At 48.6% G+C, this 15,315-nt stretch overlaps 5 protein-coding genes across 5 annotated transcripts; 1 reads left to right on the top strand and 4 right to left on the bottom strand.

The window, feature by feature from the left end:
• Positions 1–1,054: 1,054 nt before the first annotated feature.
• SCP_1701880 (hypothetical protein) lies at positions 1,055–3,113 on the bottom strand (the record flags this gene model as incomplete). Its single annotated transcript, XM_027764974.1, has 5 exons — positions 1,055–1,122; positions 1,181–1,318; positions 1,369–2,269; positions 2,644–2,996; positions 3,053–3,113. The coding sequence occupies 5 exons, from the start codon at positions 3,111–3,113 to the stop codon at positions 1,055–1,057; spliced, it is 1,521 nt and encodes a 506-aa protein (XP_027620775.1).
• Positions 3,114–6,765: 3,652 nt separating this feature from the next.
• Positions 6,766–7,140, top strand: SCP_1701870 (hypothetical protein; the record flags this gene model as incomplete). The annotated part of the gene is made up of 1 exon (XM_027764973.1): positions 6,766–7,140. The coding sequence occupies one exon, from the start codon at positions 6,766–6,768 to the stop codon at positions 7,138–7,140; it is 375 nt and encodes a 124-aa protein (XP_027620774.1).
• Positions 7,141–7,572: 432 nt separating this feature from the next.
• SCP_1701860 (hypothetical protein) lies at positions 7,573–9,552 on the bottom strand (the record flags this gene model as incomplete). Its single annotated transcript, XM_027764972.1, has 6 exons — positions 7,573–7,696; positions 7,748–7,979; positions 8,038–8,297; positions 8,745–8,886; positions 8,941–9,117; positions 9,171–9,552. The coding sequence occupies 6 exons, from the start codon at positions 9,550–9,552 to the stop codon at positions 7,573–7,575; spliced, it is 1,317 nt and encodes a 438-aa protein (XP_027620773.1).
• A 1,301-nt stretch (positions 9,553–10,853) lies between these two features.
• SCP_1701850 (hypothetical protein) lies at positions 10,854–11,307 on the bottom strand (the record flags this gene model as incomplete). Its single annotated transcript, XM_027764971.1, has 2 exons — positions 10,854–10,882; positions 10,932–11,307. The coding sequence occupies 2 exons, from the start codon at positions 11,305–11,307 to the stop codon at positions 10,854–10,856; spliced, it is 405 nt and encodes a 134-aa protein (XP_027620772.1).
• A 3,057-nt stretch (positions 11,308–14,364) lies between these two features.
• Positions 14,365–14,931, bottom strand: SCP_1701840 (hypothetical protein; the record flags this gene model as incomplete). The annotated part of the gene is made up of 3 exons (XM_027764970.1): positions 14,365–14,669; positions 14,721–14,753; positions 14,802–14,931. The coding sequence occupies 3 exons, from the start codon at positions 14,929–14,931 to the stop codon at positions 14,365–14,367; spliced, it is 468 nt and encodes a 155-aa protein (XP_027620771.1).
• Between the last annotated feature and the right edge of the window lie 384 nt (positions 14,932–15,315).

Here is a 15,315-nt window from a genome sequence, read left to right as displayed (position 1 = left end):
GTGTCTTAGACTAAGACCTTGTCTCGTGACGACTCGACTAGACGCTCGTGTTTTGCTGCCGCGTAACACCATGTGACTTCTGATCATGTTAGAAATACACGACAGGACTTCTTAACATGTTAGAAACTCATGACAGGACTTCTGATCAAGTTAGAAACTCACGACAAGACCTTTGAACATGTTGAAAGCTTACGATGGGACTTCTGATCATGTTGAAAATTTACAACATTTATTAGTAATGTAAGAACAATTAGAACAATTAGCAACAAGTGTATCTAATTTCCAGAAGGTTCATGACAGAGATGAACAGCCATATACTCATAGTGAAAAAGACACAATGTTAGTTTATATGTGTTGAAGATATTTACTTGAGCAATAATACTACATTATTTGACTATATCTTTAGCAGACAGATCTCTTGTCCTTTTCTGAAGTTGCAACTGCATGTGTTCCAAACTCTTCTGCAAGCCAGAGACATCAGTTGATGTTAGTTCTCCATTCTCCAAACCATCAACAAGCCACATAAAGGAGTTATTCATCACACGAAGTGTGCGATCAAGTTCAGGGCGTAGCATGTCATCCAGCATAGAGTGAGTGACATTGAGCAGAAGCTCAAGGTATAGATGGCACTGATTGATGTAACCCGCTCACAGAACTTCTTTGTCTTTTATTCTGTTGGGTACTTCTGCATTAGGCCCAATGGGGTCCTGAAAAAGTTTTAAGATTCATAAGGTGCATATGACAGTAAAGGTGTAGAAAATACCTTCATGGCTAGCAGATCAAAGATATGGCTAATCTTGGTGCAACCACATTGCATAATGTCTTTGTCACCAGAGGATAAGGGTGCTAGATGACCATGAACAGTCTCTGTATTGCTTGGCTGCTGCCGATTGTTGGCATGTTTCAGACATCTGGAGCGCAGCATTGTCTTCGCATGTTCCAAGCCTTTCAAGATATCCTCCATGCAATATGAAGCATTGTGCGCAAACTTGGTAAGATGGTCATTCCTTCCAACTCGATGAGCAGGCGCAGAACGAGTCTGATTAGCAGCAGGTCATGCACGTTTCACCATAGCAGATTGTGGCTCAGGTGACGTGGAGGGCGACCAAGATTTGTCTTCATCTATGAGAACTGAGTCTTAGCTGCTGTCAACAATAAATAGATCTAATCTAACACATACCAGAACTGACTGGATATGATTGCTTCCATGTTTTTGCTATTGGCTGATGCAACTCGTGTTCATCTTCGTTGTCCCCACTATCTTTGCTCAGTTGCTGATTGTCCATGGTGTCCTCTTGTATGTCATTTAATTGCAATGCTATACAACTGCAGTCAATTCATGCTCATTATTGTGACTATCTCACATACCATCCACGTCCGAGTCTGAATCAGATGACTCCCAGTCACCTGAAGTGAACAGTGTCTCCTCAGGCAGCTGCAGTGCCTTCCTCATCTCTCGTAGGAGTTCCACTTCTGCCAGCTCCTTGATCAACATGGTCACTTTCTCCTTGGCAGCTTCAAAGGTCCTGCACACGGCCACCACAGCACCAGCAGCCTTGGCATGCTGACAATGCACTCCGGTGATTTGATTGACCTTGATTTCCAGTGATTGCTTTGCATCTTTCAGCTTCATTTGAATCTTGTATTGCAGGTGGATGGCCAACTCGATTTTGTCCCGCAGCTTTTGCCTCTTCTGGTCATCATGCTCTGCGATGAGCCGGGTTTGATAATGCCCCATCTTCAGTAGTACCTCCTCCAGGTTGTCCTGAATGGCATAGACATGTTTCGCACACTCTACTCGCTCCCTTTGCATCTCTCGCAATGCTCGATCCATGTTTTCATGTGTTTTCACTGCATCCTGAACCTCTGCGGCTGCTCTGTCAAGCGCAAGTTGGCCGACTTCAGCCTGGTCCTTCAAAAACTCATAATGCTCCTCGAATTCGACTTCATTATTGCCATGAGGTGGACCAGGTGCTGGAGAGTCAGTGTTGCAATACCTTTCCTCGCTATCGTCAGATGACTCCAAGTGAGCATCAAGGTCCCTGTCTGACAGTCCGCTGTCCTCAGCGAAGGCTCCATTGTCGCTGTTGGGCCGTCCGTGATTTCCAACAAAGGCATCCGGGTCACTGTCTGACCATCTGCCATCTTCACCGAAGGCATGTACGTCATTGTCCGACAGTTTGCGAGGTCCACCTATGCCTCGTTGGGCTTGGCTAATATCACTATCGCTGGCCTCGGTGTCGAAGAGGTCACATTGCGACACACGAGCCTGAGCAACGATGGAATCAGGAGGGATATTCTGTCATATGAGAGATGACACTGGAGAACTTGCATACTCTGTGATTAAATAACAATAAGCAGATGAAGAAAATGGTTCATGAAAACCATGTGCACACCTTCAAGAGCTGCTAGTGCAGCACCGGCTGATTTGCCGTTGCCCACTGTGAAAGCTCGAACCTCTGGCAGTGTTTTGAGTGCCAGTTGAAGCGGATGGACAAAGTGGGAATGCTTACCAGTATTCAAATGAACACCATTACGCTCAGCAACCGAACATGGTGCATCTGCACTGCTTGCCTCACGCTGTAAAGATCAAGTGGTGTCACCTGTATCAAATGTTACTATGTTAGAGTCTGCATCTCATACAATAACAAGATACACACCATCAGACCTAGCCTGAAGTGCATCATCGACAGGCTGATCTTCAGATACAGGAACCTCTGCAGAAGAGCTATCATAGCGGTGATTTTCTGGCACCTGGAGCTGCAGGTCGATGCTCCTGTTGTCTGTCCGCCCCTCACCATCATTCAGCCCCTCGTCATTATGCTCCTCATCTGGTTCCCCTCCTGCTAAATGTCCTTCACTTGGTTCTGGGGTGAGGCTCGACATCTGTGAGCTTGGGCGCAGACCTGAGGGCCCAAGATTATAGAGGTGATCAGAAGGGCTGCCGCTGGTGTAGACCAGATACTGAGGTTCATCGATGTGAGGAACAGGGTCAGCTGGCGCACGCATCACTCTCAGATAGATTGATCTGAAGAGTGAACACAAAACTTACTCTCGAGCCCAAGGGCTGTGATCCAGCCCTCCGCCTCTGCAGCCCGAGCCCGGAGCTGCATTCTCTCTGCTGTGAAAAAAACAATCATTGTCTATGACACTGGGGTGCACATCGTCAAACCGCCACTCACTGTCAAAATTATTTCAACCCTGGCACGTTCTTGGCACTGTTCTGAAACTGTGATTATCCAATTCCTGTCTAGCAAGGTGCATCTGGGCATACAGGGCCTTTACGTGCTGTACATCGAAGGCTGCTGGTGCTACCATTGTCGGAAGTGACATGGGCGACACTATAGCTGTTCAAGGCGAGCACGAGGACCCATGTAGCATGTCAGATAAAACAAAATCAGGGTATGAGTGCATGGACATCACCTGCTCTCCGGAAGACACCGGAAGAATGGGACGAAGTCAGAGACAAACAACACCAGCGTGTCCAATGCGCACTGATGCGCCGTGCATCAAGACTTGACGTGTTCGAGCGAGGGGTAAGGCGGGAGAGGTCAGGGGGCGCGACCGCATTTTCGACCACATCATATAATCGAGGATGTCAGCCCAGCAGTCAAGAACAAATAGCCAGACGAGGTGGGACTGAGGTGCTGATAGGTTAGAATATAACGCGCGGGGAGAGGTCGTGAATTTTGAACGAGGATGCGCACGTCTTGCGTAGATTCCTCCACATGAGAATTTGACAGCCTCGTAGCCTCGTGGGTACATAAGCGGGTCTTTCTTCAGCTTTGTAATGGACATTTCTAATGGTGTTGATGTGCCGTGTAATGGGGCAACACTTTCAGCGCCTGGCGTTGAAAGCCTCACTACCCGACACTTACTTACTTATTTACTTGGCCGCCTGCCCGGACTACGACGCCTTATGAGAGCCCTTCCTCCCGGTGTCTCTGCCCCATTGTAAACTGCCGCAAGATCTTCACTCAGATGTCATGGTCACACCATAAATCCACCACACTATGTTTGTTTTTTCCCCTTTATTTACCCCAGCACCGTAAACGCGATAAATGGCCGATCACGGCCAGGTGGGCCAGGCTTACCTAAGCCATCCTCCCATCACTTGGAGGCTTTCCGAGCTCTGTCTCTCCGCCCCCGCAACCCGCTCTCTGTCGCCCTTATGCTGCTGCTCTTCTATTGACTTCACTGCGAGACTGGCATGACTGGCATGAGCTCTAATATTTAGCCATTGCGGGCGCCCACGGCCGTGCTTTCCATTTGTTCTCTCCTCCATCAACGACCTCCATCCTCATCGCATGAGCACCCTCATCCCTGTCTGCCAGTCTGTCGCTTGCCCACCGTGTTTCCATTGACCCTGAAAGTACTCCGGAACATTGTGAATTTGTGTGCTCATGACTGGTGGCACTCACCGAGGTGTGCCCCTGTGACAGAATGCCCGCGCTCTCGATGAGACTGATCTGTACTGGTGCTGCTCTATCAGATGCTGGCATCACTCCATCTGAACCTGACGCTGACGTGTCTCACCATGGCGGACTGTCTCAGCCCAACAACATCCGGTGCATCTTCTTTCTGTGCCCTCATACCTCACAAATTGAGGTGGATGTTATTCCCACCAGCGTCAACTTGTGTATCTGCTGAAACATATGGCAGTCTGATGGTGGGGGGACCCTGTGCGTGAAAATTGGTGGAATGGCATGTGGTTTGGATTCAGATGTCTTTCTTGTCCCCAGTTTTCGTGTATCTACTGTGCAGTCTGTACTGTACTGGGTCTGTCGTACTCAGCTTCTCATTGTAGTATCATTATCTGTCATTGAAAAGTGGGCTTATACCGTCATAAGTGTTCAAAACTGGTTGTTAGTGCCAAGTTCACTCTGCAGAGAGCCCAGCACTAGCTCTTAGCCCCAGTGGTTAGCTACTGTATGTGGGTCCATAAATTTACCAGGCTCCCATGCACGGGCCAGAAAATTCACCAAATTTACCCACTTAGCATAAATTAAAGTGCAGAGCTACTTTCTCCAGCCAAATCATACTTTTGTGCACTTTCTCCTCAAAAGAACCTCTGCCGCTGCAGTATGCGCTCCCATTGCGCTCCCATTGGCTGGCTGCACACACACTCAGGTTGCACGTTATGTTGCTACACTCCACGCATGCCATTATCTGTACCCGACAAGTCATCGGTGGTCCTCTACATTTGCTGAGTGCACACACAGTGTGGCGCATCTGGTGCATCTGACGCGTTGACGCGTCAGTCATGTGGATGTAAAACTTCCACCACAATTTCACTGTTCTCTCCTCACAACACTCTCGCCACTCAACGTGCTTCATTTGTGCATACTACCATCTGTCGGAGACTTCCACCACCACTGGGCTCTGTCCTTCCCAAATTCTTACCCTCTTTTCATTCCCTTCCACTTGTTTATGACTGTATGTGGTTTGTGCTTCCTATCGCTCTCCTCTGCCTCCTGTCTCACCCTGGATATGAGGACCTTGCTAATATGCTGAAACTGACGGTCATGAAGATGCACAAGCTCATGGACCAGGACTGACCCTGGATCTACACTGACGTGAATGGTGTGATTGGGCCCGACGACCAGCGGATGGAAGTCAAGTCAATCGCACCTAAAGCACCTAAGGGGCAGCTTGCAGTCATCTTTAACCCGAGATACATGCTCCCACAGGTGCCTCATGTGATGTCGGACATTATCTATGGCAGAGTGCAGGGAGCTGAGTTCAATGAGAATGCAGGTGTGTGGACCATCCCGTGTAAACAGATGCTAAACATCAGTTTCAAGTTCAGTGGGTAAGATTTTCGCCTTGCTGACACCAGATAAATAATCTGAAAGTAAGTCCATTGGTGTTTTTTGAGGGATTGGAGTGAAGTCAAAGGAGACCTATATCCTTCACTCTACCCTCTTGTTTTGGACACCTTGTGCTGATGCCCCCGCAGATATCTTCAATGCCTGCAAGAGGCCTCAGTTGCAATGGGAGATCAAGCAGACGGAACAGGAGGTGCATAATCAGCAACTCAGGCTACCTGATGCTCATCAAGGCCTTCCCATCATGCACACTGACAGGCATGATGGTCACACTCCTGCTGCTGCTGATGACTGCGAGCGAGACAAGCGTGAGCATCGGGGATAGTTGGGTGAACTCATCGGACAGGTGTCGTATCCCTGGCCACTGCACGTGATCAGCAACCTGGGCTACCCAACGCTCATCAAGGCCTTCTGCCAATGACCACAAGTGGGACAAGTGTGAGCATCGGGGATGGCTGGATAAACCCGTTGGATGCCACAATGATGAATGTCACCATTGCGTCATGCAGCCACCTTAACCCTTGGATGGGCCCAACTACCCTGTCATCACCACTGCACTCGTAGGACATCAGGTGTGAACCGATGCACAGCCATGCTCTCTGCTCTCATTTCTTGGGTGGCTTGGTCACAAATTGCAGCAGCACAATCAGGGGTGCCAAAGCTGTTAGAGTCACTCCATTGTTATGGAGGTAAACATTTAAATTATTGTGTAAACATGTTTTTTCTGTACCTCGTAAATTTATTTTTGACTGCCCAATCATCGCAATGTGAGGGCTTCATTCTGACCTGTACAGGCTTTAACCAATGCATCCTGAAACTTGAACGAAAGAATCGTGGGACTAAATCAATCGGGCAGCCTGTGAAGAGAGAACAGGAGCCATGACATAACATCATCCTCCCCATCTGCTGTCTTCTGCTGACCTTCTCTTATTTAACCATGACGAGGACAAAGGCACCCAAGGTGAAGATGAATGTGGAGGTTTTGGGAGCACCCACATCACCAAAGCGGAGACATTTGGGCAAAGCCTCAGCTGTGGTGACACCTCTCAAAGCACTCCGCAAAGCAAAGGATGCCGGAAAGAAGCAATACAAGCATGCCACGAGTACGCATATCAGTTACGAACAGACTGTGGCTCATATGCGGAAGTGGGCTGCTCAGTACGAACCTTCCGAGGGTCAGGCCGTAGACATTTCGCATGGAGATTCAACGTCTGAGGGCGCACTGGTTGTTGATCCTGAGTTCCGAGAGGCATTCAGCACCTGTCCCTGGCATACTGATATATCAAGTATGAAGGTTAAAACCACGGACTGATACATGGACAGTGGTGTCTACCATAGGCTCTGATACATCATTCTGCAGTCCTTACCAGCCATTCCCGCACCGGGCTCACTTTCCATACTCCGTACCCATTGGCTTCCTCCTGGATCTCCCTTGTAGGTAGCCGATGGCACTGGCTTCGCCCGTCATTCCAGTAGATCGGTAGATTGTCTTGGATTTTGTAGATCTCTATGATCCCTTTCAAGCACACGAAAATCCCGCCTCCTGTGCCGCCCTGTGTCACCCCTTACTGTTTTCCTTATAGAGAATGTTACTTTTGATGTGAAAAATTGACGATTATTTAAAAAATACTCCCCTCACAACATCAACATACGAGCGCAACAATCTGTCTACAAAGGATGAAACAAAAGACATATATCTAGCCACACGAAAGGAACATGCAGGTATATGCAGCACAGTGCGATATTAGCCTACTGATGGCGTAGGCACGGGAACAGAAGGTATCTCAGCAGCAGGTCCAAGGACAGCTGCAAAATCAATTGCAGGAGAATATTGTAGAGGGGCAGCCTCGCTGGAATTGACACCAGTGCTGACATCGCCTCCTGCTTTCAGTCAGGCAGGCACGCCATGCCATATATACTGGCAGTAGTTCTCCATTGACTCCCAGATTTCCGCCTGACAGAATGCATATGCATTGGCACCTTCCAAATGTTCTTTCGATCGTGCAGGGATGGCATCGACTCGGTCCAGCCACCACTGCGCCATCCAACCGTGGAAGGTGATAACCCTGCGCATCTCCTCTGGCAGCTGGCGGCACTCTTCGATCCAGCGATGGGCCCAAGCACGAGCCTTGCACCACTCGATTCGGAGCTCTGAGGAATTGCGTTAGCATTTCAGTTGTCAAGTACTAGTAAGTGAAATTTGACAAACCTTCACTGACGGCCGAGTCCATCGCACTGCTGTTCCTCATGCCATGTCTCCGCCAAATCCAAGACATTTTCTTCCAGCTGTGGGTCTTGCTCGACTCCCCCTCTGTCATCCCTCGCACATCTTCATCCTGCAGCAGGACCAAGTCGTGAGGTGTTGAAGGCTCATCGAGCAGGGTCGACAGTGAATTGATGGCGTTGAAGGCACGGCGATAGCGAGCAGCATCTGCATTTACCTTGTTCTGGACTTGTGCAATGCACGACCTGGTGCAGGTGAGGTACCGCTGTCCATGGACAAATTGGTCCTTAAACTTGTACATATGGGTACACAGCTGTAGATGTCACTGAAGCTCCTCCAAAGCATCATGTGCCTGAGCAGTCCTTAGGTGCAATTCATATTTTCGAAGGCGAGAGTCGCAGGGGATATTAAAGGGTAACTCCGAAGGTAAATAAAGGGCCATATCTTGCACAAGAACCTCCCTGGTAGTGGCAGCAGCAGCTCATGCATGCAATGCCATGGAAACAGGGATGTATAGCTGCCGAGTGTCTGCCCAGCCCTCTATCTTGTGCCGAAGTGCGTTTCGCCACTCAACAATTTTGGCACATTGCAGATCTGTACTATGAGTTCCAAGGCCGGTGACATCTCATCGAAGGTGATATCTGAAGAGAGAACTATGAGAATGCATCCACAGTAGTCAGGCTAACACTTACTGTTGCTCCTGGAGCTCCATTCTGACCATGATCATCATGCTCAGAGAGGGGAGCTCATACACTATCCCACTGCGCTCGCCATTCTCCAACTTTGCAGCCTCTTCGTTGGCCAACTGCAGCTGTACAGCTGCTTGAGTCACAGCTGAACACACGGAGCATCAGAAAGGGTGTCCTGCACCATAATAAAAGCACTTACCAGGACGCGTAATGACAAACAGATTGGTTTGAGATGGGTTCTTCTCCCAAGCTTCGATGGTAGTTGTCCATTCACCACGATCCTCTGGCGTGATCGCACTGTTCAGTTCCACAAAGGTGAAGACTTGTTCATTGCGCTCCGGTAGTGCAGCTTTGATTCGTGTTAAGAACAGAGCAGCTTTGGTATTATTAGCCCAAAGATGTCGGCGTGAGCTTCGACGTAGTACTCACGCATGTCACATATTTTCTGCCAATTGTAATCTGCGAATGCATCGTCAAGAAAGTCACACCATGAACCAGGGCCCATCTCCTTCGTGCTCGAGGAATATAAGTTTGAGTCCGACCAGGGCCGCTCAACACCCTCGCCATCCGTCTCGCCAATGTGCGGAGTATTATGGAAGGAAAAGCTCATCTGGCACGAATCTTGATGAGCATTGATGTGGAATTTCGGGATCAGGAAGACAAAATCTTGATCATCCTTCTTGAATGGACAGTCTTCGTAAATGTGGTACCATTTCCACAGGTTTCTATGCCACTGACAAGCAATATCGTAGGAGACAACGACGTCCTTGGGGGCACTATTCGCCAGGGCCGAGAAGAAAATGTTGTCCATGTTGACATACCTGTGTCACAAGCAATGAGCACTGGAACATGAATGATGTCGAGGATCAGCCTACCGTTCTCCCTTTTGGAGGTCACCAACACTGCATGGTAGCCTCATATCGTGCCGCGTACACGTCACGGCACCAACTCCGCTGGCAGCTGTTCCTGCAATGGAGCCCCTTATGTTCGTCAGCTTGACAGCATCATGACTGTTGCAAGTACTCTGTTCTTCTGTCATGAGGGAATCATACATGCTGAGGTATTCCTTGTATGCGCTTTCCTCCACAAAGTAGGCATATCCATGATTTAGCCCAGGGTCGACACTATCCAAAGATACCTTCTTGCACTTGAGGTGGAAGTTTGCATTGAGTCCAACAAACAGGCGATATAACCATCTATCACTGCGTGTAAGTTACCAATCGAAACAACTAATCATGAACTTACTTTTGATCATCTGGAGCATCCTCCTAATCTGGCAGCAAATTTTTTCCAGGGTGCGGACAGGCTGGGCAAAGAACTGCGCATGACCCAGGTGTCATTGCCTTGACACCATCAGGATCATGTCCTCATCCTGCTCATTTCAGCATTTTGAGATGCCTCCACATACGCATAATGCGCATGAAGGCAGGATAACGATCCTACATTGGATCAGCAATGGATAAAGCAGAAGGTCGACATAACACATACCTTAGGTGTCTGCACACCGGTGTTATCGGTCAGCTGGGCAAGGCTCTGGTAGAATTCATAGCCAGAGGTCTTGGATTGAGTCATCAGAAGGTGTGTATATCGGCAAAGCTGGAAAGTAGCAGCTGTCTTGGGGTTCGTCGATGTGGCTGGGAGGAGTCACGCATGAAGCAGTTGCATCACATGAATTTCGGCTATCTTGCACTCGCAAAAATCCAGTCCAACTTTGTGGATACCATTCACACACAAGACTATAAAGTCATCACCTGTAGCTCACACAGGAAGACGACACCTATGCCCAACTGGGTGACCCAACTGGATGCACAGTCCAAGATTTTTCAATGAATCGCACCGAAAATGAGAGCCACACCATCTCTGAAACAGGTTTGCAAAAAAAGAAACTCAGTTGTACCTTCAAATAAGAGTAATAAAACCCGACTGACCTGCATGCGATGGAAAGGAGTGCACCTGTGAAAATTAACGGTGCATGTTCAGCATTAAATAGCGAGGTCGAAACAGTCCTCACAATGAACCATTGCCGGGCCCTCCTTGCAGAACTGGCAGCACCCGGTGTCGAAACCACAATGCCCCTCCAGCCGCAGCATCTCGGCGAGATAGTTATCAATTTCAGGAACCCATTCCTGAAGTGGATGATCCTGGGCAAAGATATTAGATAGCTACACTTGAAAAATCACGGAAGCTCACCCCTGCACCATTTCTCTACATTCTCTAAATACCGGGGGTCCAGGTCGAAGAGATCTACATCTTCATCATCATCAGGGATATCAGAAGTTGGCCCACAGAGTTCAGACAGATCAAATGATGGCACATCTTTATCACCCACATCAGTGGTGGAAGCAGTATAGAAGGACGTCCATGCAGATACTTTGTTGCCTACAGATGCGTATTCCGTATGCCATACGATGTTGCGAGTCCATGGAACGATGTAGTGGTTGTAGTTGATGCCATCAGTGGTTTCTTCTAAGACGGTGAATTGCTCAAAATTGGGCGTTCTTTTCTTCCTCATCATGATATAGACCACGGCACAGCAGTAAGACTTCAGCTTGTTCCAAGGATTCATTTTGTCAGCGAGGCTAGCAAACATAAAGATGGACAACAAAAATAGGGTCAGTGAAAATTTTCACCACTGTTGCAGAGATTAGCATGCAGGTGTCAAAAAATAACTCTGGCACCACTGACTTAGTGCCTTTTCTGAGTGACTGCGTGGAATGCAAAGAGCGGCTAGCCACAGAACTGAATGGGTATAGGTCCTGAAATAAATTCAAGTGAGTATGCAGAGCAAATTTCAAAGTCACACGAGCATCCAGGGGCATGATATATCATGCTCTGGTGGTGGAGTACACCCTCCTATTTCATTCGCTGCATTCTCACAGGTATGTATGCTTCACGTTGTACGAGCCAAGTTCAATAACTCACCTTGTGCGGCTTCATCACCTTCATCGCCATGCATAGATGACTGAGCAACTGAAGCAAACAGGAACTCATGAGAATGCAGCTATCGAAGACTGTACGCCAATAGGCTTTGGTAGTAAGCATATCGTGTTTCACACAAACACAGTTAGCACAACATCCATACCGTACGTAAGCAGAGGTCGGACCCAATTTAATTCATGCTATAATAATATATTCTCGCCAACTACCTACTACCAAACACCTATGAATACAGGATGCCCACATGCTCGACTCTCTCAAACACAGCGACGGATACCTCGTCATATACCGCAATGTGACCCCCACAGTACCACCCCAGTCGACATAAATGTAACAGCAATGACAACACCGTGATACCCACTGCATGACGTGGTCGACAACACAGCACCTCCACCAGCTAGCTATGCACATGCACAACATACATAACACCCTCAACACTGGTGGTGACAGCACCACCGAAGTCGATGTTCTCACATTCAAAGGCGGTGTTGAAGCTTGCGCTGGTCGTGACGGGACGTCGACCCCATCAGTTGTTTGCAACTCGGCCAATGACAGCGCAGATGTCTGTCGCGTGCGCATCGTCGGCCTATCCTCGCACCCATACAATGGTGTCAACTAGGTGACGACGAGAGTATCACCATCATCACGACATCAACATGACGGCTGTATCTACACAACGGTAGCGGCATTGACACAGCGACGGCAATAGAACCACGACCACGATAGGAGCACATTGACCTCTTGCGCATCTACATGAGATCTCAGTAAGCTCTATGATCTACCTACTCCACTACAACAGCGGAGCCACTACCACTGTTCACAGCACATGGTAACCTATAAGGTTAACTCCCAGAAGGAAACTATCAGTAACATAAACATGACATTGACGAACGAATCAATTTCACCTTAGTCAATGCATCACCAGTCCCCGTGCACTGCGTATGATGGACCTGTGCTAGAACAAACAAGTTAGCATCCACAACTGCTGCCATCACATTATGCAGAACAGCGGCAGCCTACCCAAATCACCTACAATGGAAAATAAACTCTACGGAGAAAGTCATCAGTAACATACGCAATGTACAAACATATGAGGAGACTTACTAGACAAGCGAACAAACATACCTGACAGACCACGCATCGACAATCCTGGGACAACATCAATGGCGAGACCTGTGCTAGAACAAACATGTTAGCACAACCAGCCACCACATCACCGAGGATGACGACTACTCATCCAAGATGCCCATGGACCCTAGCACCCTCTTAGATAGCGACCCCAACGCTGAACACCCATGACCCACACCGATGAGAACTGGGGAACCTAACGCTACCCTGACAGCACGAAGTTCATCAGCCATGGCAGCAATAAAAAAGAGAAGTCACTCATGATGACAAGACAACCAAATGACAAGAAAAGAAGACAACTGAATGAGAAGAAAAAAAGAAGACAACATCCACAGCACTTCCCCAGCCAGGTTGTACCCACCCTTCAATCGCGAGCAGTGCAGTCACAAGATACCTCCAAAGGGGGGAGAGTGCCTAAGCAGCCCTCAGTTCAGCAGCCAAGTGGGCCCCCAAGGGAGTGTCAGTCTACACATCGCGGATCCAGGCAGCCCCAACAATGGGTACTGAGCCACAGCGACCCCGGTCAAGGTGGTCGTGAAGAAAGAGTTGAAACGAGGGAGGACACGTTGATATAGTACCTGAGGCAAGGTTTGAACTCCGCTGGGTCATGTGCTGTTTTCCTCACGTGCTCCCAGCCAATGAGCGAGCGGATAACGATCCTACTGAAATCTCGTCCGAAGCTTTGTTTCACAAGCACTTCAAATCTCCGCAGATTATCAATGAAAGTTCCGGTGAGTAAGCTTGTAGGTAGCAGTTCATTGTACTTAAAACCCCACAACCAGTCGCCTTATACTGCATAACAGCAATGATAATAAGTACTCACAACTCAATTCAGCGTTGTGGTGGCATAGCAGGCACCTTTGCTACCCCGCGCATTGTTCCGTTATTATCGGTGAGTACAGACTTATTGGAATGTATTTGGAATGTACATAGTCTACCGCATGTTCATACGCTGGAATGGAAATTTTCCATCGTGATGTTCCTTGTCATATGCAGAAACTCCTTTACACCTGACATCTAACTCCTTGCTTAGGCAGCAGATTATCTTCACTCCCCACTCCAAGTATATATCCCCCAATACGTTCCCTCGGACATTTTCACTTGCACTTCACCATGCTGCCATGCGCGTGCAGAGCTCTTCTCATGCGCCTGCAGCACTGGCATCCCATCTGGTGTCATCCCTCCAGCTCTCGTAGTACCGCTCCTGTCCCTGCCTCACCAACTCATTCCACTGAAATGTGTGGATCTGCTTCACCATGCCGCGCAGTACTCTCAAGGACCACATATTGTTGGGTGCCTTGAAGGTGTATGGGTGTGTCCACAGCCCGAGATTCGGACTTTCCGCGACAACTGATTGAAAACATAGCGAAAAGTCTCGGTGCGCATATTTAATAAAGATACACGGCACGTTGGGGAGTGGTTTCGTGAATGGCGTCAGGTAGTATTCCTCACGCACAATGTATTGTCGTCGATTTTGTTCGCTCCTCGTGTTGCGGCCCCTATGCGTCGTGTGAGCTGAGTGCAATATAACAATATGATTACCTACTTAGCTGAGTGATCATATGCTCATTTTTGGTTTGACAGTATTCAAGGGTGCAGCAGTCGCCAGTGTGGTGACAGCAGGAGGAGGGACGACAGCAGGAGGAGCAGTGACAGTGGGAGGAGGAACGACGGTGGGTGCAGCGGTGACAGTGGGTGCAGCAGTGACAGTGGGAAGAGTGAAGATGGCAGGAGCAGCAGTAACTACATCAACCCCCTCATCCTCAGAGTCCACGACATCAAACTCGCCATCATCATCAACAGACTCGTTTACCCTGCCGTTCCTGAACACCATCATGAGCTCGGTGACCAACTCCCCCTCGCCTATCAGCAGGTCAGTGATCCTGCATACTCAGCAATGGGACTTCAGCTCACCACGCCTGGGCTGTCTGCACTGGCAGAAGTTGCCTGTTGACAGGTTAGCATAGCTAAGTGTTGAGAGGTCAAGATACATACCAGATTCATAGGCAATAACCCAAGCAAGGGTCGCTTCAAGAGCAACTCTTATCGATGTCCAATCGTACGCATCTCCGAAAGCCAGCGAACAGCCCGGGATTTCCGGAGACAATTGCGGTGGGACAAGCATGACGATAAATAGAGGCAGAAGGTAAGACAGATGACAGATGACAGATGACAGAGGTGAGTGCAGAACTGTTGAGATTGACGAGTTGAATGCCATTAAATAACTCCCAAGACGGGCGTGCTCGGTTAGCAGAGTAAGAAATTCTGGGGACATGTCAAAGTGCTAGTGCACGTGGACAATTATGTCAGTCAACTAGGGCGCTCCCTAGGCCTGGCGCTCTGTCAAACACTTTAGAGTGACTCTCAGGTATGTCACTTTACCTTTAGATTCAGCATTTTATCTCCCGGTCGTGCATCAAATGCATGCTGGCAACTGTCAATTAACCTTGCATGTACACAACCTCACCACACACATGCATATTGGTATGTCCTTCCCCCATTCCTCATC

The sequence above is a fragment of the Sparassis crispa genome (genome assembly GCF_003851025.1).
Source record: "Sparassis crispa DNA, contig_000016F, whole genome shotgun sequence".
Lineage (NCBI taxonomy): Eukaryota > Fungi > Basidiomycota > Agaricomycetes > Polyporales > Sparassidaceae > Sparassis > Sparassis crispa.
The sequence above is the reverse complement of the archived record's forward strand: the minus strand, read 5'-3'. Positions and strand labels throughout refer to the sequence as shown.